Raw genomic sequence first — 23,272 nt, 5'->3', positions numbered from 1 at the left:
AGGGACCATGGGGTTTTTTGTTTTTGTTTTTGTTTTTTAATGCTACGTAGCCCCAGCTAGTGGCTCAGTGGATTGAGTGCTGGATTGTGAACCGAAGGGTTTCCACTTTGATTCCCAGTCAGGGTACATGACTGGGCTGTGGGCCAGGCCCCCAGTAGGGGGAGCTTGAAAGGCAACCACACATTGATGTTTCTCTCCCTCTCTTTCTCCCTCCATTCCCCTCTCTAAAAATAAATAAATAAAATCTTTAAAAAAATGCTATACATACATCACACCTTGACTAACTGTTTTTATAATAGATTCAGTTTCATGGTATGGGAAATCTCTCCTTTTATTGCAGTAACAGATCATTATTTGAGGGCACCTTTATTCTGCATCCACAGTGACAGTGGATGCTTCGAAGGGGCAGACTGTGGACCAACAGGAACCAAAAATCAGACTAAGGGTTCTAAGACCCTTCCACATGGAATTTTTACTCTGGGAAGTTTATTTTTGACAAGTTACATAAATTTCTTATTTTAAAGTGAAGTGAACTTTTATTTAATTATATAACATTACTGAGTGTGTAATTAAGAGTAAATACTACATCAAAATTTTGCTGAGGATTTTATCTTTTGAAAGACACCAAAAAGAAAGAAAGAAAGAAAGAAAGAAAGAAAGAAAGAAAGAAAGAAAGACAGAAAGAAAGAAAGAAAGAAACTAAAAGTATTTTTCTTTTTTCCCTACTTTAACAATTCTAAGTGACAGTGGTTTGCAAAGTTATTCCAAGTACAATCAGTGTATCCTCAGATACTCTTTTATTTATATGCACAGAAAACAATTTTTATATAATTTGCAATTTGTATACACTTTTCACTGTAAAAAACTAGATAATACTTGTACTGGCAATAAAAACTATGACTACTAACTGATTTCATCAGCATGTACAACTTCCATTAATAACTAAACTGAATTATATACATTTTTTGGATAAATCAGTGTGAAACTTATAACACCAGAAATAAAACATACTCAAGTAATACTTTTCCCAATGTAAAGCATTCATTTCTTCTGTGTGGAATAAAGGTATTCATTATTCCATTAATAAAGAATGCTAACATCCCATTTTATATAATGCTGACATCATTATATAAAAATGAGCATTTTTATATAAAAATTTATATACTAATTTAAAGTCTCACTGTCACCAATTTCACCTAAAAGAAATACTCTGCAGTTTCAAAGCAGGCACATACTACTATCCCCAGCACCATTAGCACAACATAGAAGGAGTGATGATCTTTGGGCCTTCCTCAATTCTAGATTTTGTACTCTTTTTTTTTTAAATTTTAATTGTTATTCAATTACAGTTGTATGCCTTTTCTCCCCATCCCTCCACCCCACCCCAGCCAAACCCACCTCCCTTCCCCACCTCCACCCTCCCCCTTGATTTTGTCCATGTGTCCTTTATAGTAGTTCCTGTAATCCCCTCTCCCCACTGTCCCCTCCCCACTCCCCCCTGGCTATTGTTAGATTGTTCTTAACTACAATGTCTCTGGTTATATTTTGTTTCTTAAAAAAGGTGAAAAAAGTTTTTACCTCCAGAAGAGCATCCGCTGAATCGTGAAGACAGAGAACCAGGGTCCCTACTCGAGCCATATTGTTGACATATGAAAAGGTAATTAAGAAAATACACACCAGGTGATGCAGGAACATAATGCCAAAGTCCTTGGGGAGGAAAAAACAGCCATGTTAGCGCTTAGCAGTACCACAGCATCTCCATTGATCTGTTCACCCCCTCAACCGATACTTTTTGAGGCTCTCTAGGGGCCTAACACTGGGGATACTAGAGTGAGTAAGATACTCTGCAAGCTCACCGCATAGTGGGAGAGACACACAGGAGACCAGTAATTATGGAGACTGTAATAAAAGCCAGGGCTAAGGCCAGATCATAAAGGGTGTTTTGTAGCAACCCAAGGAATTCGATGCTATGGGAGAAATTACTATAGGATTTTAAGCAAAGAAAGACATGGCCTGAATGAGTATATACTTTGGGAAGATCTGTTGGGCAGCAGTGCAGGTCCAACTGGACTACTTCTCTGACTACTTCTGCGTCTGTCTCCTGGCATATGCTCAGTGGGCTATTAAGGCAGGAATAGTAATATATTGGCTTTTCCATGAATCCTATACAAACGAGCTCTGAATTTTAACCAGTATCTGTGTTTAGTCATTAAAAATTTAGCCAAAGTAATGGAATATTGGCTATCTTCATTTTGGTTAACTTCAAGGGAGCTACTTCTTGGCCCATGTGAAAGGACTGTCTTTTCAAATGCTGATTTATCTCCTGACCATCTGGACACCGCTTCTTGTGATACGGAATTTCTGTTGCTTAGAAGTAGAGTCTCCCTAAAAGAGGCCAAAGGTGGGTAAATGGTGATGGAAGGAGACTCGACTTAGGTTCAATACAATACAATATATAGATGATGTATTATAGAACTGTATACATGAAATCTATGTAATTTTATTAACCAGTGTCACCCCAATAAATTCGATAAAATTTTTTTAAAAAGAAATACAGTCTCTCTTTTATTGGCCTTTTTACGCCCATTGAATCCACATTTCTCTCAGAATAAACTTGAACTTCTCAGGGACTTAAATGCCAGGGTTGGCTCTAATGGTGATCTACTTAAAGCCCTATACCACTTGTATAGAGACCAAAAAAAATTAGCCAAAATGTAAAGCATATTATGAAGCTGAGAGAGACAGGGAGAGAGAACAAGTGTGTGCACACACCCCCTCTGTGTGGACGTTGCACTGTTTGAAGTTTGTAAGGTCAACCTCAATGACTTTTAAATGGTTTTAAAACATTTAAACAACGGTCCTTGTTTAGATCCTGAAAGTAAAATGATAATCTATAAGAAATAAAATATCGATCCTATGAGGTCCTTTTCCCATTTATTTTATTGTATAGTTTCCATACTGAAAACATTTCCAATTATTTGACTTTAATTTTTATACCTTGAACCTACAAAGCTATGTATATTCTTAATGTTTAAATTCCCATGATACAGAACTCTTAAAATTGTCTCTTTATGTTTTATAATGACAAGCTCTAAATGAAAATAATGAAGTAAGGTTAAATGCATATTTTTAAAGAAAAACCCACAATGTTTGGATTCTGTATACACTTTGGAGAACATGTCCAGAGTTTATTTTTCTGCCTTGGGAAGTGCCAAACATTTATTGTTAACCATACATATTGATTTATTACTAGAACAGTAAGCCCTCCCTTAAGTTTGTTGATAGGTTCTGTGACTTTAAGTGAAGTGGACAATGAAACCAATTTCACCACAGGCTAATTGATATAAAGAAAAATTAAGTTCCTATAGCATCTCACTGTTATAACAAAACGACTAAACAAAATGGCGTTATTTGCAGAGCTGCTGCATTAGTTAGTTGTCTAAATCAGGTCCGGTAATTTTTTCAGTGAATTGCAACTATGTCTCTTATTTTCAGTTTACTTGGCTGTGCTGCATTGATGGTGGATGCCACTGCGGGAAGAACCATCTGCCTTGCATCAGTTCTGCCCGCCTGAAGCAGAACTGCAGAACTGAGTCCTGCAAACTTCAGCCACCTGGTGACCCACCACTACGCTCCTTCCTCCAGAACCACGCTCACATCTGGTTCTCAGCTCCCTGCCGGAGAGAAATGAGGAGCGTGCTCTGGGTATAGTGAGTGATTATGTATCAACTTGATTTACAAGACTTGTCTACTTTTCCTGACTTTCTGTTTTGGTAGCATCTAAGATTTTCCTAAATCATTAAAGTTGGACAATACCAAAATGCCCGAGGCACACAATAAAAATTGCTCTGATAGTGTTTCCCACTGGAATTGAAATTGTTCTCTCCAGGCTGCTATACAAAATGTATTAGGTTCCATCATCCAGCAGACAATAGCTATTTCAAAACAATGAATCAGTTAAAGTGGAGCTACCCTACCAACTGCTATGTTAAATCATTTCTTAAACATAATGAAATGAAAACATACTGTTTGATTCAACATTTTAGTGAGTTTATATTTGCCCATGCTCATTACACCGGCTTCAAAGTGTAACCAGCCGAGCACCTAACCAGAATAATACTCCCCACATTTCCATTGTTCAGCCCTGAATGCTTGCTCTTGATTCACTAAAAGAGAACAAGAGTTCTTCTCTGTTTAATTTTAAAATGAATAAATATAAATTGATTAAAATTTACATTTTAATCAATCCACTTATGAGGATTAGGACTATTTTATAATTAAGTTTCCTGATTTGTATCTGATATAAATGTCCGTAAACACCACAAAGGCCGACAATGTCTCAAGGACCCTCCAGACACGAGAACCTTGTTTTTCAGTTTGTTTGTGAAGATGATTTCCACATATAAATCCTCTGCTCCTAGAAAATATTACTGTTGAGGGACTCCGAGTTGTGCCCATGGCAGACGACTGACTTTCATTATACAGCCATATCTGTATGAATACGAAAAGCACAAATATTGAATTTTACCTTACATTTCTATTTCAGAAAAGCATGATGCAGAATGAAATACCTTTAATAAAAGCCACGCAATAATTATTTTATATGTTATCTCACCCTGGCACATTTTTCTTAAGTGGACACCAAATCTGGTACAAATAACAGTTTTTAAACAAATTGTGAATTTGGACTTTATCAGTGCAGGGTGGGACACACCCATCCTCAGGTGTGTTACTGCTGGAGGGACGGGGGGTGTGCAGACACATGCACAGCCGCAGGGACCTTGGCATTGTAGGCTGAGCAAGTTTCACTGCATTTTACTAGCAGCAAATAGACAGACATACTGGGAATTCTGTTGGTTCTCACACTGAAGACGGATTCCAAAAGCTCTTACTCAAAACAGACTGGCCTGGCCACCTACTTCTGTGGTGTCCCCAACCTCCTGCCTTTCTTTCATATTGTTTTTGGCATACTCATACCTTTATCAAGGGTCCTTCTATGATTCCTGCCTAATATTTACCCCAATCTAAGCCCTCATTCCAGTGGCTTCTTCTGTGTTCATTTTCACAGACAGATAGAAAATTAGATTGTGGTCTTGACTCAAAATCCATTAGGTCTGAAATGAAAGAATCCAAGGAAGACCATCCATACTAATACTAAGGATGATTCTCTGCATCCTTAACTCAGGTCTCCAAGGGAAATTTATGCACAAGAAAACAGTAGCCAGAGGGATCAACCTCTCATTAAGACAAATTCTGTAAGAATGTGTTTGATGCTCAAGATGATGAAACTCCATTTGGAATAATCCGACTGAAGAGAGTCTTTGAATTAATACTGTGTTTTCAGGAGGCACCAGAAATTCATCTCCATGTACATGTTCTCATAAATGCAAAATGAACTCATTTCTCAGAAACAAAACTAAGCAGCACAAACACCAAGAAACTTGTTAAGTCCCCATTTGTTTGATAATGTACTAATAATTTTATGCAGTTTCTCTTGGGAATAATCTTTGCAACAAATAAAGAAAAACACTGAAGAATCTTCTCACAAAAAGGCGTGAGAAGGTCAAGGTTAGCAGTGCTAGCTGATCTGGATGTGCACGGATGGTAAGAATACGGAATCCTTCTAAACTGCAAGGCAAGGGCAAGGCTCTTTTGCAGATATAAATGCATGCATTCGCTTTCTGAATTTAATTTAATAAAATTAATAAATAGAATTAATAGATTTATAATCTAACTCATGAATAGAAATCAGTTAATTTGTACTGTGTTATTCATTTAACAGGTTTTCAAACCCTCTATGAAAGAGAAAGAGCTGATAATTTAAAGCTGATTTTGTTTTATGAAAACTGTATCAATGATAGAAATCTCTCATTTCTATTAGCTTTGTTTTTTGTTTTTTTGAAGAATAGTTTTCTTACTGAAGTCTTCAAGATACACAGAAATGTATATGATCTTCAACAGAGTAAGATGCTCTTTTTTTTCTAGAAATGAATAACAAACAGTCTTGCTATTTCTTCACTTGGGCTTTTACGACTCGAGGGAAAACTCCCAGAGTGCTGGGGAGCAGCACGGCTGTGCAGGAGGTGGGCTTCGGGCGTGTGACTTAGCAACACACAGGGGAGACCGGCTGCTCAGGCTCCATCTCCACTCCACAGTGAATACAGAGATGCAGATGGGAAGGATTTCCAACAAAGCTTACATATGCCCAGAATAATCATAGTTAAATACTTTTCCCACTGAGGGAATATAAAAATATAATAGACTCTCACCCTTTGTCTATGCAAGGGTAGCTAAAGTCCTGATTAACAGCATGAATATATATATATTTTTTTTTTCTTAAAAAGAAAAACAAGAGACTAAAAAACTAGCTATGACTGAAATGGAAGTATATTCAGGGAATATACTTTCCCTATATAGAAATTAATGGACTTAGATTTGTCAGATATTAAGTAATCTGAGGAACATTATACCTTTCTCTTACTAGCAACTGATGTGAATAGCTCTCAATGTATGCAAATGTAAACTTTTGGGTATCTGTAATCTCCCAGAATTTATTTGTTTATTATACTTTTAAGTGGCCTTGAATTCTGGCTCACTATAAAGAGAATTGGTTAAAAGTGCCACTTAAAGGAAGGTATTTCAAATAACAAGCCTCTTCAAAAACTGTAACTAAAATTCACCTTTATTCTCATGCATAGCCTATGCACTTTAGGGTAAATATTTATGAGAAAATTTGGAAAGAGATGAAAATGTGTAATTTATTTGGGAAACATCTGTTCAATCAAAAAGTGGAGGAGCCCTGGCAGGTATGATTTAATTATCCCTTCTCTAAAATTCAGTCCATGAACAGAACTTCACTCACACTAACTCTGGAGCTAAATTTAGACTAAATGGATTAGATTACTAGACTAGATTTTTTCTCCCTTTTGGACTGAGTATATACAGATTTAGGTCCTCGAAAGAGATAATGGTCACATATAAATATCCCAAGTGCTAAGGAATTACTTGGTTAAAGATTTTACATTTACCATTGATACTATCAAAATGTTTTTAAAATACTTACTGCTATGATGTAAATATCTCTACTAGCCATTCTCAAATCTGACACCCTCGCCGTTCACCAAACCTGCATGTCCAGAGTGCTCTCTACATGGGAGCACAGAGAGACACACTGTGGCCCCCAGGCCGAGTCTGGTCCTCCGTTTGTTTTCATTAAGAAAGATTTATTGAAACACTGCCCATCCATTTGCTTAATTATTGTCTGTGGCAGTGTTCTTGCTACAGTGGCAGAGTTGAATAGCTTCAACAGAGACTATATGGTCCACAAGTTTAAAATATTTTGCTATATGAACCTTTACAGAAAAGTCTGTTGACCCTGGCCTTAGAGCACAGGTGGCAAACACAAGGCCTGCGGGCAGAATCCAGCCCTCCACCTTGTTTTATCTGGCCAGGCACCTTGTTTCTACCAGCAGCAGCACCGAGCTCCTTGCCCCTAGTGAAGGAGCAGTTACGTTCATACAGTCCTCAAATTACATTTGGCCCTTTGAAGGCAACCTTGAGACTGATATGGCCCCTGGTGAAAACGAGTTCGACACCCCTGCCTTAGAGCCACATCAAGGGGCATATTATGGGAAATTCTCGATTCTGTTATTGAGATACGGCAACCACATAGTGCCAGGGCCAGCTTCATCAAATTTTCTTCAGATAAAGAATATGCAAGAGATTTACTTTTCATAGCTATTCTGAAGTAACCCATAAAATATGACTCTCAAAATTCAGGTACACTAAATGAAAAAATGTTAAACACTAACCCTAATCTTCCAGATACATTTCCTGGAAGATGTATGTCCCTCTGCATCTATATGAGCAACTGCAGATCTTTGGTTATCTTAATTTTTTTAAAAAATTTATTGTTATTGAATTACAGTTGTCTGCCTTTTCTCCCCATCCCTCCACCCCACCCCAGCCGAACCCACCTCCCTCCCCCTTCTCCACCCTCCCCCTTGGTTTTGTCCATGTGTCCTTTATAGTAGTTCCTGTAATCCCCTCTCCTCACTGTCCCCTCCCCACTCCCCCCTGGCTATTGTTAGATTGTTCTTAACTTCAATGTCTCTGGCATCTTGCTACTTTATGCTCAGAATAGTTTATAAACAGCAGTTGTATCTGACTACACAAACTGTTTGAGGAAAAGATGTTAAATCCAGCCAAATAATAATTTTGTTTCCTCTAATTTTGTTAGGTTTAGTTAGTCTAATCATTTGTAACTAGATAGCAATTGGTTAACACTTTTGATTTCTAAATAATTGGTTATTTAAATGTTGGTTTAAGAAACAAAAAGCTTTGACAAAAAAAATTCAGGTACACTATAAAAAGAAGAGTTGGGCAGGTATCTTCATCAAACTTGTCTTGATAAATTAGAACTACAATTTCAAGATAATCTGAAAATCAAGGAGATTCCTCACAGATTTTAAAACAAGAGCGGTCTAAATGTAATATTACTTTCTCTGCTGATAGAGGTGCCTTTACTTTATAGCTTCTGGGAACGTACAGAAGTGAAGTGAAGATCTGCTTTGTAAGTAGTTTCACCCAATCTTTCTCCTGTGTAACATTTATGGTACCATTTCAAGGTCAAGAATTCTTAACCTCTTGTCTACGATGAATTATTTAGTTAATATTAATCTTTCATTGACTTTATTACTGTGTCAGGGGATGCAACAAAATTTTATTTGTACAAAAGAAAACAAAACAGTGAGAACGCCACCCATTCCCTTCCAGTGTGCCTGGCCAGAGCATGGCACTGAATTTGTGACTCCCCGGAGTCCTTCCTCCATCCTGCCTTCCTCTCCTGATCAAAGCACCCTGTCTCCAACTGCACTCTGCTTTCACAGGACGGCGATAGTTTTCTTAATTATGCACGCGTGTCTTTTTTTCTTATTGAAATTTGGGTCTTCAGAAGTTCTCCATCACTCCAAGTCTTGCCAAATCATGAGCACCAGGAGGTGGAGGTCTTTATATACATGTTCTGGGCTCTGTTTAAGTTACTCTTGGCCCAGCCACACTAATTTGTGCAGCTTTTAATGCTGAGTCACTGCTAAAACATTTAAAATATACTTGATATAACAGTGTTCAGCGATGACTTTATTAAGACTTTTCTCTCTCTCACATACACACACACACACACTATATATATGTATATATATGTATATATGTATGTATGTGTGTGTGTATGTATACACACACACACACACACACACACACACATTTCCCTGAGGACAAAGGCAATGCCAACACTTGACGTCCTGTAAACCCATTGAAGTTGAAAACATCCAGAATGATCAGTAGGGGGCAGACTGTGCCCAACTAAAATCAGAAATATCCCAGGACTCAAAAGCTATCATTCTCATATGTGCTTTAAATATGTGACCAAAATGACAATGGGAAATCAAGGACTTAATTTGCAGTTGAGATGGTAGATGAAAAAATTTCCCTTCAGGTCAACCAGGTTGGAATGATGCTGTAAGTCATCAGGAGGGGTTCAGAGAAACTCATTATTATCGTTAGCCTTATCTTTTCTCTTCTAACTCTTTTTTCCTTCAGCTGTCTGAGCTCTCCACCTGCCTTTATCAACAGACAAAACTGTACCTGTAGAATTCACTCCTCAAGTTACTTCTTGCTCCCATGAAGGCCTCTGGCCATGCAGTACCACGCCCCCACCCCCCACACCCTGTGGAAGGCTTGTGTTTTCTCTTCTTTTCCCCAAGCCCTACTCCACTTTGACTCCCTGGTGAACTTCTGTCTACCCTGTGATTCGCCTGCTAATTCTTAAGCTCCAAAGGTTCTGTCTGACACTGTGATTTATTCTGAACGATGACCCCATAAAGCAAGTACTATTTGAACTCCACTTAATAAAGAAACTGAGGCCCAGAGACCCTACGTTATTTTTCCGAAGTCATCACGAGGACAGGCTAGAGCCAGATCTGGATCCAGTTCTGTGCGACTCCGGGGCCCAGGCTCCATCACAGCGGGCTGCTGCTTCCCAGAAACAAATGCAGGAGGAAAGACTGAGGAAGGAGGTCATGGAGGGAGACTCCTGAAAACACATGTCAGCGAGAGACTAACAAACAGAGCAAGGTCCACTCCAGAAGAAAGGAAGAGAAGGGGGACCAAGAGCAAAGGTGCAGGATCAGCTATGAGGGGAAGAGGCGCTGCGTCTTGTTAGGAAGCCCAAAGGCAGGACATGCGATGGGCCATCTATATCTATGGCGAAGAAATGGAGGGAATTCTCTGAGTCAGGGAGACAGAACTATAATAAGCCAAAGCGAGCATTTATTTTCCCAAGACCCCTAGGATGACTTGTGGGAAACTTCCCAGAGGAAGCTGAATGACTGAATCTCACAAATGAAAGTGGAACCTTCCAAGTGCCAGCAGTACCTCCTGAGAGGAGGGAGGAGTCCTGAGGCCTGGACCTAAGGACCCAGAGCCCCAGACCAGCAGCATTGTGTGGGTCCTGGGTGTACGTCTCTGTTGTGCAGCAATGCTGTGGCCCTTTGCACCTCCCTGGAAGAAGAGGTCCCTGCCTGTCACCCTCCCACACCCTGGACAGCACTACATGACATCTAAAGATGCTTAAGAACCTCTCCCCTGGCAAAGGAACTTGGGCATTTGATTACTGGAGTAAGACAGTCTTTGAATAAAATCCCATAAAAACTGCTCCATAAACCACATTTCTCTTCCGGACAACACTGTTCTATTGTTGCACCGCCAGCCTGCGAACAGCTCTGGGCTGAAATGCTTTGATCGCAGGTTCTAGCTTACTGAAATGAGCTGCCTCCTCTTCCCGTCTTATATTGTGAAGACTCTGTAGTGTGGAAAAAAAGTCAAGCCCACAACAGTGGCCTAAGAGTCGGGAATATTTGCCTTGGAAGCAACCTAAGCCTGGAGTGCAGGATATTGCCACTCCGGTCAGAAGTGGACACACAAACGAGCAACTCCGTCCCTCTGTCAGGAGCCATTAAGTGCCTGCCTGTGTCCACCAGGAGCAGCAGCGAGGCTCCTGCGGGAGGAATCCCTCGCAGAACCGTCAGGCGTCATCTGGTGTGACTGCAGGTTTTCAAGAAAAGGACGTGCTCACACTGCCCGGCAGCGCTGCCCTGGAGTCGCATTCTTCGGGAAGACTTACAAATAAGCTAGGTGAACAGTTCTCAAACGTTTTCGTCTCAGGGCCCTTTTATATTCCTAAAAATTATCGAGGACACCAAAAACACATTTGTTTACGTGGGTTATATCTATCAGTATTTAACACATTAGATATTAAAATGGAGAAATTTTTAAAATGTGTAAAAACACACTTACTAACTTACTTTAAAGTTTATTCTTGGTTAATTAACATAAATATTTTTGTCCAAATAACTACATTTTCCAAAATTAAAAAGAAATGGTGAGGAGAGTGGCATTATTTTGCATGATTGCAAATCTCTTTAATGTCTGGCTTAAGACAAAAGAGTTGAATTCTCATAAGTGCATGTACATTCAGTCTGTTGATACCTGTGATTTTGACTGATGCAAACAAACTCCAGTACCACACAGTTTGAAAAGGGAGAAGTATCTTGATAGTCTTTTCAGAGAGTCATGGATATTCTTCGTTGGTACTGTACCAAAACTTGAGAAGTAAGATATTCTTCAAGGTTACTTGCAATGTAGAATTTAAACCAGATCAATAAAGTTTTCATGCTCTGTTACATAAAACCCTTTGGTCTATCTTGCCCTTTGGAATGGATCTTTCAATCATGCATGATTTTGTAGCATCATGCACTAGTCACAGTATTAAATGACTGAGACAATCAAACATTCTGTTATGCAATATTTTAAAAATCACATTTATTAATATCACTATCAATCTCATGAGAAAAAATTTAAAGTATTCAGATGTCATCAAGCTCTCGCTGGCGAATGCAAGTTTTCCAAAAATCAAAATTTTGCTTGAAAGCTTGAGTTTTATCATTGACAACAAATAATGTCAATTGTTTTCTTGAAACTACGTAACAAGCTCACCCTGCATTTTCAAGAAAATGTCTAGGAAAACACAAGTTGTAATAACCACCGTTTATCAGTCATTCTTTCAAGTACAAGTGAGATTCTATGGGGAAGAAAGCAGCTAGTTCAGCTCACGACACAAAGCACTAACTGTACGTGGTTTTCTTGAGACACAATCGTACATCGTTATGCCGCAGGAGTTCTTTGTGCTTATTTCCCATCTCTTCAAACAAAACGTGTTTGAAATGTTTACTCCAGAATGCAGATTTCATAAAACAAACACTTCGTACTGCTTCATCAAGGTCATTCTCAAGTAAAACTGACGTGTTCCTCCTGAGGCAGGGGGCAGTGAAGAACACAGTGACTGCTCACACAGTTTGGTGCCACTACACAGTCTGCCCACTGGGACTGCTGCACAGTCAGTGCAATTTCAGGGCGGTGAGGAAGGCAAACGACATCTTACTATTCCCACGAGGACAGTTTTGACCTTGCAGGTCTCCTGAAAGGTCCCAGGGGACCACACTTTGAGAACTGCTGATCTAGACAAATTATTTCCAAATATTGTCTTAGGAAATTATTAGCCATATGACTAATAACTGCACCAGTCAGGATAAGTTAGATTACATGACCACCAGTAACAATGCCCCTGAAATCTCAGTGGTTTAAAACAAAGGCCTGCTTCTTATCCACTGCATGTTACCACCTGCCTGAGGGCGGGGGCTGCACTCTGCTCACCACAGGTGCTCAGGGACCAGGCTGGGGAGCAGCCTCCACCTCAAATGTTACCGATGACTGCACTGCTTAGGAAAAGAGAGTATCAAGGGTCTCACACCCGCAATTAAATCCTCTGGTCCAAAAGCGACTCAAGTCAGTTCTGCTCACAGCCTACCAGTCACATGGCCCCATCCAACCACAAGAGAGGACGTGGCTGAGAAGCACAATCCTACATGAGCCTGAGGGTGGAGAGCTGGCAATGTGTGGTGAGCCACATTAAAGACCACAGGAATAGCTAACATTTACTGAGCATTAATTATGTGCCAGGTACGGTTCTCACAGTATGAATTACTTTACGCTGACAACACGCCCTTGAGGTAGATCATATGAACTCCATTCTTCAGATTAGAAAGCCAAGGTGCAAAGAGGGAAAGTAACTCGCTCAAGGTCAAACCAGGTCAGGAGTGGTGCCAGGCAGGTGGATGGACTCCAGAGCCCATGCCTTTAACCTCAAAGCCACATTGCCCATAATTTTCCTCACTCTAGAAAAAATGAGAAAAGTGAGAACTTTTTCATAATGATAAATTTAAAGGATTACCCTTTATTACAAGGTGTCCCTTCTCTTTTAAAATGTTACAATGTCCTTTCCTTTAAGAACTGATGGTTATAAGTGGTAGGAAATACTATGAAAAAAGATTGGCAACCTTAAGTTAGTTCCTCTTCCTAATTATTTTTGTTAATTTTAATTAACCGAAAATATAAAACTCTGTGACCACTACATTTTGAAGGTTTCTTTTGTTTTTGTTTTTGGCACTTGTTTTGATTCAGCCAAATTTTGGTCATTATGTGGCAAAAAGAGGTATTGTTCTAACCTTTATCTGTAGTACAAGTCAAACATTGTACTACATGGTTTCATGGATAGCATTTCACTTATATTCTTGCTTCCTTATAAAAAGGTTTAAAGCATGCATTTTATTTTACCCTAAACACAACTGAAGCAGGAACGATCTGGAGCATAACAGGCCCCTAAAAGGTGGGTAAAGCACCGGACACAAGTTATTGTCTGCAAGAGTTACCGTAGAGCAGACACAAGTCCATCAACGAGTTTCTCACTAAACTTAATCATAATACCTCTCTGTCAGGAATCTTTTACAGTATGTAGTTTTTCTCTCAGGCTAAAGACCAGAAGAACAACAAGCTGATTCTACCAGCTGGGCTTTGGGACTTGGCCATGGATGACTTCATGCAAAAGACTCCAAACATAAGCCCAGCTCATTGGCCAAGGGCCCAGGCCTTGAGTCCAACAGCCGCTTAGTTAAAAGGAACATAGGGTTTAGACACAAGCAAGCTGTTCTGAGCTCCAGCGCAGTCTTATTCATTAGTTTCCCTTAGAAAATGTAGGTGTGCAGGAGAAATACTCATTGTGAACAGGTGCTACAAACAAGATTTTAACACAAATAAAGCCTTGGGAAATAAATGTTTCAAACAATATTGAATACCAAGAATATAGTTAGTGTTTTAATAAGATACTATAACAATTTCTCTTTACAAAAGAAGGAAGGGAGAAAGAGGGAAGGAGAGAGGAATGGAGGGAAGCAAGAAGAAGGAGGGCAGGGAGGAAGGAAGGAAGGAAAATCCTCAAAAAGCTTTACACATCTTGGTAGCACATAACAGAATATTTGAATTGTAAGTCCATTACACCAAATGACCACATCTTTGGCTGGTCCCTTCCCTCTGGGAACATGGATAGTGTACCTCGTCACTGACCAAGTAAGTACCAACTGTGGCAATGATCAAGGGAGAGGCCGCGGGCTCTGTCACCACGGGGATGAAAGGTTCTCCTCTCACGTTTAGACTCCAGATTCTATTTCAAAACAGAGCAATTTAAAAAAATGATGGCAGTATTAGGACCCTTAGATAGGGGAAGAGTTTGTGAATATAAAAGCCATTTTAGAAAGACTCATAAAAAAAAAGACTCATGAACCCATTAAGTCACAAAAATGATTTCTAAACCTTATTTAGGTTACTGATTCTAACAATTTGAGGTATGCATTTGGGTCCAGTACTTATAAATCCTGGTCCCTATTAAAAATGACCACTGAAGCTCATTTTCATTTAATTGGGAAGCTAAGGAAACGTTTTTCTAACCTTTCTATTAATGACCTTACAAATAGTCTACAGAAGTTGATTTCCATACTCTGTTGTTAATGGGTGTCTTCAAATATTTCTATTTCCTAATTAGGAAGCAGGCTCTTTTTTAGAGAGTTTGGTTAATAGTTGCAATCTAGAAGATTCAGAGTGTATTTTGCAGCCAGAACATTCCATACATCCTCACCGGTGGCTGGAACAGCAGATCCTTCAAGTGGTAGAGCAATGAGGAGGGACCACCAAGGACCTGTAGTGATGGCCAGATGCAAAGGAGAAAAGCAAGGGCTACGACTCACCAATGAGAGATGTCAACAGAGGGAAAGGCCTTCCTTATTAAAACCTGGCTTGGGTAACCTTCAGTCCTGTGGTGGCCATATCGCCACCTTGCACATGAAATAAGAATAAGCCAGCTGCACCAGGAACATACAAAAGTCCTCTAACCAACTGAAGAAGGGAGAGGTGCCAGGTGTCTAAAACAAGCTTTTGGTGTTAAATAAGAAAAAAATACATAATTAATTTATAAAATTTGACAATATGTACAGTCCTGGGATCAAGTCCATGAACCTCATTGTAAAATGGCCCTTTTTATAGGTGTTTTCTACTCTAATGCAAGATATGTTAAAACCACACAAAATAATACACTTCAAAGCTTGAAAATAATCCACTTGAGATAACTATTAAGATAATGATGACTTGGCCTGAAACAATGAAGACTCTGTCCATCCCCTTGGCACACTGAAAAGACGAGGTCCGCGCACGATGAGAGAGCTCAAGTGAGTGGAGGAGGCCTGGTGACTTTTGGTTCAGCAATGCCTCACTAGGACTGGGCTCCTCGGAGCCAAGGACGGTCAGTCTGACAATCTCTTTGACTCAGATGGCACTCCTCATTCTCACTAAGCAAAAGATGAACCGATAAAATGGCAAAGAGCTGCGAAAGGCTTGCTGCCTCTAACGTCAGGGGCATGACGAGGCAGGACAATGCAAGAACAGTGCACATGTCCAGTCTGAGAGTCAGTCACACGGCTTTGCTCGGTCACCTGGGCTGTAATGGAATCCCACGTTGCACAACCTTGAAAAACTTACATAAGCTTACTGTACATCAGTTTTCTCAACTACAAAACAGGAAGAATATTCAAACCTCCTTCGTTGTTATACACGTATTTTGTGTGACTACCTGAAAAAAAATGTTCCTCAGAAGAAAATAAAATGCACAGTACTCAGTCTTAAAAAGGAAGGAAATTCTGACACATGCCAAACGTGGGTGACCCTGAGCACATTATGCTAATTCCACTTTTAGGAGGTCCCGAGAGCAAATTCACAGCTGACAGAAAGTAAAATGGTGGCTGCCAAGGGCTGGGGGGAGGGGAGAATGCAGTTTAATGGGTATAAAGTTTCAGGTTGTTTATTTATTTATTTTTTAAGTTGTGATCACTGGTTATTTATTCATCATATATAACTAAATATCCAGTTAGGCCCCATCCTATTCCCCCAAACAGTATCAACTCCAAGTAGATGTTTAAAACGTTTAGAAGCAGACAGGGTATTCTAACGGCTTTGGTATAGGATAGGATTTCTTAAGAATGCAAACCTCGAAAGACCAATACAATCAACTACATCTAACATAAGAAGTTCTGTCCAAGACACCATAAGAGATAAACTTGAAGATACCTGCAGGGACTATTACTTCTACAGGACTAGAACCCAGAAGAGTTGGTATCAGCAAGACAAACAGGCTAACTGAAAAACAAGGAGCACTAGCCAGGTAGCTCGGGTGGTTATAAGCACTGTCCCAATGCACTGAGGTGTGGGTCAGGGCACATATAAAAAACCAACAAATGAATGCACGAGTCAGTGGGACAACAAACTGATGTTTCCCTCTGTCTCTCTTTTTCCTCTCTCTCTCTCTAAAATCAATTTAAAAAAATGAGCTCATTGCTGATCTTAGTAAGACCATAAAAAAATAGAAAAAGAAAAAAAAAGAACAGGTACTTCATAGGAAAGAAACAGGAATGATTGTTAAACTTATGGAAATATACTCTATTAGAAATCATATAAATAATTATAACCAGAGATAACACTTAACATCTTGCAAATTAGTAAAGAATTTGTTAAAATCGAACTGTTAGTGCAGAGCAATGAGGACATTTATACACTGTGTAGGAGTGTAAACTGGCACAACACTTTGGGGAAAAAAATGCATTATCCAGTAAAGATGAAGGTCCATCAATTCATTCTACAAAGTAACCAGATGTATAATTTTCATAGTTTCAAACTCAGTATCCATCAGAAGTAGAGTGAAAACAAATAAAACCTTAAGCAAAAGCATGATGAATCTCACGAACGTGAAAAAGGAAAAAAAAAATCTGACAGAATAATCCAGTGTTGATTTTATGTAAAACTCAAAACCACGCAGAACTAACCATTATTTGGGGATCCAGACATACATGGTAAAAAGTTAGAACAGTGGAACATCAAATTAAGAATGGTGGAGGGAACCAAATAGAACCAGGAAGAGAAGAGACTGGGGCTGAGAAGAGGCACAAAGGGAAGTTCAAAGGTGATGTTAGTGTGGGTCGTGGATATGTGGGCGTCTTCCTTTTCATTATGGTCCACAACTGAAAAGTATAAATATATATTCAATGTACATTATTTGCAAAAGTTAGACATGACCTGAATATATATCCATCAGTGGGGAAATGGTTAGGTAATATTGAATGGACAGTATGAAACAGATTATTTTAAGTGAAGACTGTGAACTATCCAAGTTAGGTAGTAAAAGTAACAACAGAAAAAAGTGTAGAAATTGAGTAAATGTGAGCGGTAAAATGATGGGTAAACCCAACCAAAATAAGAAGCAACCCTGTGCTGGAGGTCCTAGTCAGTGCAAATGGGCAAGAAAAGAAAAAGAACCTAGACTGTAAATGAAAAAGTGAAAGTCTATTTACAAATGGCATGAGCACCTCTACAGAAAATCCAATGGATTCTACTTAGGGATAAATCCACCTCAAAATGTTAAAGTCAGATATACTAAAAACTACAAATATTGCAGAGAGAAGTTAAAGACCCAAATAAATGAGTTCCTGGGTTAGAAGCCCCAATATTGTTAAGACGTGATTCCTTGAATAGAGTAATCCTAAGAAGGAAAACAACTAATCAACAGGGATTTCGAGAAAAAAGGTCAGTTCCTAAATGAGGTAAGGGATGGCAGCTGACAGAGTGAGAGGGCGCATTGTTCAAACAGAAGCAGAGGGAAGACTATCTATGGATGGTGTGTGCACACATAAGGACGTATGGCGAGATCGCTCTCTCCTTTTTCATCGCACTACAGCAAAACTGGCAAAGACCATAAAAAGAACAACGCACGTTACAGAGCGTTATTAAGGTATATAGATAAACAGGCCTCCCAACAGTTCATTATTCAAAATCTGTTACCGTACAGATTTTAAGAGGTTTTGACTTAGTTCCAGTATGGAAGTAGGGCCAAAGTGCTCCTGTAAAATAACCATTAAAAACATACAGAAGAGATCTATCACTCAAGTTGCAAAAGGAAACCTCACCCAATTCATAGTCTAAAAAAATGCCAGTCTTAGCAGGTATTACCTTTGGCAGAAGATGATAAAGTTTCAGTTGTATAAGATGAAAAGAATTCTAGGAACTGGTTGCACAACAATGTATGTGTACAGTACTGAGCTGCACACTGACAATGGGTAAGATGGCACGTTTTATATTTTTACCACAATTAAAGATTTAAAAAAACCAAATAAGTCAGATACACAGTGAGCCGGGCACACGGATAATCAGACTACGAGTATGGACTACCTGAATGACGAAGGCTCCTCATGTAAGACAGAGGAGATCTAATTGGTACTGATGGATCTTTAAACACTCCCAGAAACTGATCCAGAGTGTCTGGTGCAATGAGTCAGGAAGCCACCAATTATGGGTGCCAATGAATTATCTGCCATACCTAAGCCCTAACCCTTCCAGGGACCGCCCAGCTCTGAGAAGCAGACGACATATACAACACTAAGGCTGTTCCGCCAGAGAGGTCAGAAAGGCAGCCTTTGGCCCCAGAGGAAATTGCTGCTGCGACCCAGTGAAAGGCGTGTGCCCTGAACACACATGTATGTAGAAATGGGGCTCTGAGATGCAGGCCAGTAAACACAACTTTGAAGGAAAGATCCAAATATGAAAATGTGGAGAAAACGGCATCATGAAAAACAAGTTAGCAGTGAATAGTCGCAAGTGTCACCTCCGTCCAGAGGCTGGCAGGATGAGAACTGGAACAAGTGGTTAAACACTCAGAAGGTCAAGAGACCCTCCGCAAAAGCCAGGGTAAGGGAGGGAAGAAACACATTATGGTTCATGTAGGAATGTTATTTTCATGACATGTTTAATGTGAGGTAACTCTTAAATTGGAGAAAAATTCTTTCTCTAGTGCTAGAACACTGAGAATTTACCCTCTCCCAGGAGCAACAAATAAAAATTTTCTTCTTGAATTTGGAGAACCGAGGGATTTGTGAATCAGACTGAGAGAAATGACCACTGTTGGGACTCATTGCTATATATTTTCACAGAGAAAAGAACACTAAGGAAGAGTGAAGAGACAATGGGAATAAAATAAACCAGCACAAACAAAAATAGAGAACTTTACGTATCAAAGCAGACAGCAGGACGAAGCTGGCGCTGCTGGGAAAACAGAGATAAGTGCCTGTGAGACTCCACGCCCATCTGCCAGGGGCCATTACAGACATACGCCTGCAAACCCAACCCAACCCCACTTACCTTTCTTTTGATATCGGTGAACTGGGAAAACATTAAAGACCAATAAAATGACAGCTCCAGGATATAATAGTAGTGAAGGTCAGCTGTGAGTGGCTGAGGATCAAAGAAAAAAAAAGGAAGGATTAATAGTTAATAGAGACCCCTGTTTGGGCCCCAAATACCTCAAGCTCAGGGCTGAAACGTGACATGGTCTTGTGCCTCCACAACTTCTGGCTCCAATCTCCTTCTGGATGAGGGGGCTTTGAAGGGTGCCTCTAATGCTCAGTTTGATGGCATTAGTTTTGATTGATCTCCAAACAAAAAAGTGTCAGTCAGTATGAACATTTACGAATTCACGATTCCTTTTAACAATAGCATTTATGGTTCTTTGATATGCATGAGTGTCTGTGAGATTCCTTAGGCAACCTGACAAAGTATTCTAATGCACACACAAAAAGAATAGCCCCGGATAACTGCTGAGAGGTTCCACAGCACAGGGACAAGGGAGGTGGGTGTTAGAAACTGGAGTACAGAATGAGTCACGGAGGCATAGTTTCAAGTTCTGCATTAATCAGATCTTTCTTTCAGTAGATTGCAAACATCAAAAAAAAAAAAAAGGCAATTCAAAAACATTTCTTAAAAGATCAGAGGGACAAAGCATCTGCCAAGAGATACTGGGCTAGGCACTCAGCCAGGAAAATCTGAGATCAAGTCCCACCTCCACAGATGAGTAGGTACTGAACTTGGGCCTTAGTTAATTTATTGTAAAATGGAGGTGACACCCACTCTATGTGTCTCACAGGTCCAGGAATGAGGAGTTCAGAGAGGCAGCAGAGGTCAATAATATTTACTTTGCACATAAATCCATAAAAACAAAACAGTGTTTTAAAAAAAACATTTTTGACCAGTTGTTTTTGTTTTATTGAATTGTAACGAAATGCCTTACTTTACCAGAATGAATCAAAGACCTTTGAAGCTCATTCAACAAACGTATCTACTCCACCACACACAGGGTAACAGTGGATATATGGTAAATACAATGGAAACTTAAATGCTCTGTAGACCAATGGCAGCAAAACAAATGACTTTCACAAGAAGATGGTACTCACTTAACTACCGACTCTGCCAACTTTACGCACAGGCATCACGGAACACAGTTGTCCCGCTCACTGACCTTCGGCAACAGAACACGAGCGAGGACAGGACACTCCCCCTACCAGCAATCCTAAACTCTCAGCATCAGTGTGTTCATCGAACTCAGCACTGCCCTGGAGAAATACACTTCCTGCTCATGTTCCTTTAAAATTTGAAGGCATTAGCAATTAGAGATGCGTGCTCAGGGTAGACATATGACAGCAATAAAGTCTAGAAAATAGAGTGCTGGCTTCAGGACCCTCGGAGCCAAGATTAAATTTCAGTTTTAATGAGACTCACTTTCTCATTGCATCGCCACCTGGGAAAACGGCCCGGCGGGTGATGAGAACACGTGCGAGCACGGTAAACATTGCAGAGTCCCTGACAGAGCGTCACACTGGAACCACCGCCCTATTCGTGGAGTGCTTGGCAGCTGACAAAGCTTACCCATGTGATAATCTCTTTTACTCTCATAAAAATCATATAAAATTAGGACTATCATTTTTTAAATTGTATAGCTACAGGAAATTGCTGTCAGCTCAGGTTGGGAGGCGATCCCCGGTCTCCCAGCGAGGGAGGCGCTGGGATTGCTGTGCCAGGGCTCCCCATTCCCCACCGGTGCTCGTTGTGACAGGCTGTACAAGGGCCAACGGGGGCCACTTCACCTTATTTTAAACCTAAACCAGGCAGGTGTATATACAATCATTATGTATGCAATAAAAATGTAATATACATTCTCCTACTGAAGGAGGAGTGTATCTTTAATAAAATTCAAATAGACCACTACCCTTTCGTCTATAAATCTGCCCAATTATTTATTTAACATATGTGCTAAAGACATAATAAATTTATTTAATGAGCATGGCCCATCTTTAAAAGTGTTCTCAAGGCTTGAAACTGACTCTGAACTACCCACCAAGTGTTATAATTACATGCACAATAATTATATGCTGTTTAATATTTCCCCCCAACACAAAAAGAAATCTGCTAATTTTTTTTATTAGTATAAGGAATGTATCAAGAATGACCACTGTTCCCATGAGAAATCATAAAGTGGTCCTAGAACCTGGGAGTTATGTGCTGAATTATTCATTGATAAGCAATGATGTCTTATCAGTAGAAGACAATCTTGATCTGAATTCCCACCTGTGGTATCTTCATTCTATACTAACGCCGTTTCCTATTTTAGGTAAACGTGACTATCTATGCCAGACCCTCCAATGTTCAGGTGGAATCCGTAGTTCTGCCTGTGAAGTCGTCTGCAGCTCCACTTAGAGCCACTGCTCCAGGAACTAATTTTCTCGGACATAAGCAATTTCTCAGCTCCAGCCATGAATGTGAAAGTTATCCCGGGCTATGTTGTAGTTATGAAGAAGAGTAGGTATTACACGTCACCGCGCTGCTCACGTGACAGAATTTACCGCATGAATGCAGTGTGTTAGAGCAGTCGCCACCCCAGCATTCGAGTCAAGGTTTCTGGAAGGCTTTGATGTATTTTTATATGTATGGATTTTTCCACTCAGCATACCATTACAGGACACAAAGAGAGCTGTAAGTGACAATATTCCCAGTATGTAAGATAGTAAAACAGCAGTTGGGCCTGAGAATTACAATTGTCTTCAGTGGTGACTGGATTTCAGTGTTGCTTTAGTCTCTATGAAATGGCCCCAGAATACTCAGCCCCCTCTAAACATGTCACGTTGCTTATTTATTTTATTTTCTAATCTGAATAAACCACACAAAAGGGATGGAAATGCAAAGTGGACTTCCATTACAACATGGTCCTAACCTTGAACTTGCGCAAGGAGTAGCCAACGTCAGTTCTCACTGCATTCAGACACTTTGGGTGATGGGGAAGTCACAGAGCACGCCTGCTCCCCGTTAACCTTATGCACACCAAAAAGACCAAACACCTCTAAAAAGACAAGCCCCCAAAATACCAAACTCAAAATTCCAAGTCACTTATCATAATATATGTCTCTTTATTGCATCACCAAAATACCTAGTTGCATTTGTTTCTCTTATAAACATATCCCAATTGATCTAGAAATTTTTCGGCAAGAAATTTCTAGAAAAGTCCCAACTTTGATATTCAAATAGTAAGTGATCTAGGGACCAGAACACGCACTAACATTACTGAATTCACAGACAGAGGCAAAGGTACCTCAGTGGGCAGATGTACCTCCTCGGATACTATTTAATCTCATTCTCAATGATTTTTTGGGGGGTCTATGTGTAATGGTACAAGCCCATTTGTCTGTGCTCAAGAAAATGGTGTTTGATTTACATATTTAGCGGCTACTCCTGAGCCACAAAGTGAACTGAAGTCAGCACGCCTGCTCCAGCTCCACACGAGCTTTCCCCACTTGGTACTGAGATCAGCCTGTGCTGTTATCAGACTCGCATCAATAATTAGAAGCAGATCAACTGTTAGAAACAAGAATCATCCCCCCGTTGGACTGATGGCATCTTACTGTCC

The 23,272-nt window shown here is 39.9% G+C and overlaps 1 protein-coding gene across 3 annotated transcripts in view; it reads right to left on the bottom strand.

The window, feature by feature from the left end:
• The window catches only part of CERS6 (ceramide synthase 6), a 296,190-nt gene that overhangs the window by 46,875 nt on the left and 226,043 nt on the right, over window positions 1-23,272 (bottom strand). For all 3 annotated transcript variants that reach the window (XM_024579813.3, XM_045187450.3, XM_024579814.4), the window contains exons 6-7: window positions 19,681-19,773; window positions 1,579-1,707 (exon numbers count right to left, since the gene is read on the bottom strand). In XM_024579813.3, the coding sequence (XP_024435581.1) occupies window positions 1,579-1,707; window positions 19,681-19,773 (222 nt within the window). The remainder of the gene's footprint in view (window positions 1-1,578; window positions 1,708-19,680; window positions 19,774-23,272) is intronic.

The sequence above is a fragment of the Desmodus rotundus genome, chromosome 2, assembly GCF_022682495.2.
Source record: "Desmodus rotundus isolate HL8 chromosome 2, HLdesRot8A.1, whole genome shotgun sequence".
NCBI lineage: Eukaryota > Metazoa > Chordata > Mammalia > Chiroptera > Phyllostomidae > Desmodus > Desmodus rotundus.
The sequence above is the reverse complement of the archived record's forward strand: the minus strand, read 5'-3'. Positions and strand labels throughout refer to the sequence as shown.